At 35.6% G+C, this 2,219-nt stretch overlaps 1 protein-coding gene across 1 annotated transcript; it reads right to left on the reverse strand.

The window, feature by feature from the left end:
- Positions 1-443: 443 nt before the first annotated feature.
- Positions 444-1,957, reverse strand: LOC102583735 (protein SENSITIVE TO PROTON RHIZOTOXICITY 1-like). The gene has a single exon (XM_006367811.2). It carries the CDS (start codon positions 1,833-1,835, stop codon positions 729-731), a length of 1,107 nt encoding a protein of 368 aa, XP_006367873.1. The 5' UTR covers positions 1,836-1,957; the 3' UTR covers positions 444-728.
- Between the last annotated feature and the right edge of the window lie 262 nt (positions 1,958-2,219).

A 2,219-nucleotide genomic window follows, 5' to 3' on the forward strand; every position in this document is an offset into this window, starting at 1 on the left:
GGGGAGCTCGTTTGGTGGTAGGGATAAAAATATATTTGAAATTTAAAGAAAATTTAAAAAATTTAACTTTTTTTTTTAATGGGGTGGATTGGGTATGGGGTATGGGTAGGATAAGGAAAAAAAATTAAGGATGAAGTAGAGCTTTGAAAAATGTTTTTCTTAATTTTGGAAAGGAAGTCATTTTCCTTAAATTTGAGGAAAATTAGTTAATTTGGAAAACATTTTGCAAACATTTAAGCCAATCAAACATGAGAAAAATGAAAAACATTTTTTAGAAAATATTTTCCTCCATACCAAACACACCCTAAGAATTCACCATTATGATCCTCATATATTTTTCTAATAACATTTTGTATTTTAAACCTAATTCTATATAACATTACTTCTATAACTTCTACATAATTTTCTCTATCTTTAAGAAAAATATAAAGTGCAAACATAAGTTAAAATACCAATTTTCTTTTATTAGATAGAAGAAAAGAATACAAAGAATACAAAATACTCTAAAACAACAAACAGATAGTTCATATATAGGCACAACATCAATTATCTCCTTAGCTAAAACTTTTTTTTTTTCACATTGCAACCCAACTATTTCAATTTCGCTCAACATATAACGCTTGCTATCAAGGATTTTTCAATATTCAAAGCTCGAATTTAAGATCTCTTGTTAAGATAGGAGTTGACCCATTTAACCTGAGCAGCCCCATCCACCACATCCGTAGAACCTAAACAAACCATCCAGTAGAATCTGAAACCGTGTTTAAACCATTTGGAGAAGAAGATCCGAATAAATCTTGGAAGCAATAACTATCAATAGATTCAAACCCATCAAGCATTAACCTATCCAAAAACCCATTATCCGACCCGGTTCTAATATCCAACAACCCATTACCCGCCCCATCATTGATATCCATTCCCACCTCCTCCTCATTTTCAACCGCCGGCGCCGTTTCTACCGCCGGCATGTGTCCCTCGAACAACGCCATGTGACCGAACAATTTGTCCTTCCGGGAAAAGCTCGTACCACAAGAACACTTCCATTTGGTCTCTCCACAATGCTTCAAATGGCTTTTCAAATCTGCAAGTACGGAGAAACTTTTTTTGTTACAACGAGTGCATGAGTACATTTTGGGGCAGTGACTTCTCTTGAAGTGATTCTTAACACAAATCACCGATTTCAATGGTCGAAATTTGTTATGCGTTTTGTTGCGGGTACACCCGATGAAAGGGCACGAAAACCTCCTCCGTTTATTCGAATTCGATGAATCGATGCATTTTTCAGGTTTTGCTAATGCTTCTGCTGTTTTGTACTGATTTCCATGAGCTCTCATATGCATCCGTAAATTCGCATCTCGTTTGAATCCTTTTCCGCAGAAATCACAAAAGTGGATGTGCTCCGCTAGTAGCTCCACCGCATCTAGCTCAATAATCTCCCAATCGCCACCGTCTTCTTCTTCTTCGTCTAATACCTCAACTTTCGACTCAAAATCTCTCCGATCAAACTCGGGAAACGATCTCTTATGATTCGATTTTAGATTAATTTTCATTTCCACCGACGACGGCGGCTGAGGCGGAGGAGGATTTGTTAATCGTGTAGAGGATAGTAGAGCGGCGCCGTTGACAATAATCTGATGGATTGCGGAGGTGATTTCGTCGGAAACCATGTTCATCTGGTGTTGACCAAGTAAATTATTAGAGTTGACCGAATCTGAGAGAAATTTCTGGAGGGAATCCATTCGGGTTTGAACGGCGGAGAGGTTGAGAAGTGGAATCCTAGGATCATCTCCGATTGTGTTGGGCGGCAAATGACGTAAGTCGCCGGAAAATGACATGATGTGAATAATTTTGAGAGAGTTGGACGTAGGAATATGATAAAATGGAAGATAATGATAGAGGTTTCGATTTTACGGTGGAAATGTAAGTGGGATTTTAATACTCCTATATTATTTGAGTACTTCCTTTTTTATAATAGCAAAAGACTCAAATATATCGTTCAATCTGAAAAAAAAAACTCATTTATGATATTTGTTAAATGTTTAGTTCATTTATATCATTTTAGTTTGAGAAAAGATTCATCTATGTAATTATTTGTGAATTAAAAATATTTTTGATTTTCCAAAATCACGTATTTACTTATGATTTGATCACGTCATTAATTAAATTATTTTTTAAAAGAGAAAAGGCTCAAATAGTGCCTTCGAACTTTGAGAAAAAAA

This window comes from Solanum tuberosum, unplaced genomic scaffold, assembly GCF_000226075.1.
Source record: "Solanum tuberosum cultivar DM 1-3 516 R44 unplaced genomic scaffold, SolTub_3.0 scf00909, whole genome shotgun sequence".
NCBI lineage: Eukaryota > Viridiplantae > Streptophyta > Magnoliopsida > Solanales > Solanaceae > Solanum > Solanum tuberosum.

Bases quoted from the DNA above. Each gene is read 5' to 3' on its own strand.
- LOC102583735 (XM_006367811.2), bottom strand. From the start codon at position 1,835: ATGTCATTTTCCGGCGACTTACGTCATTTGCCGCCCAACACAATCGGA.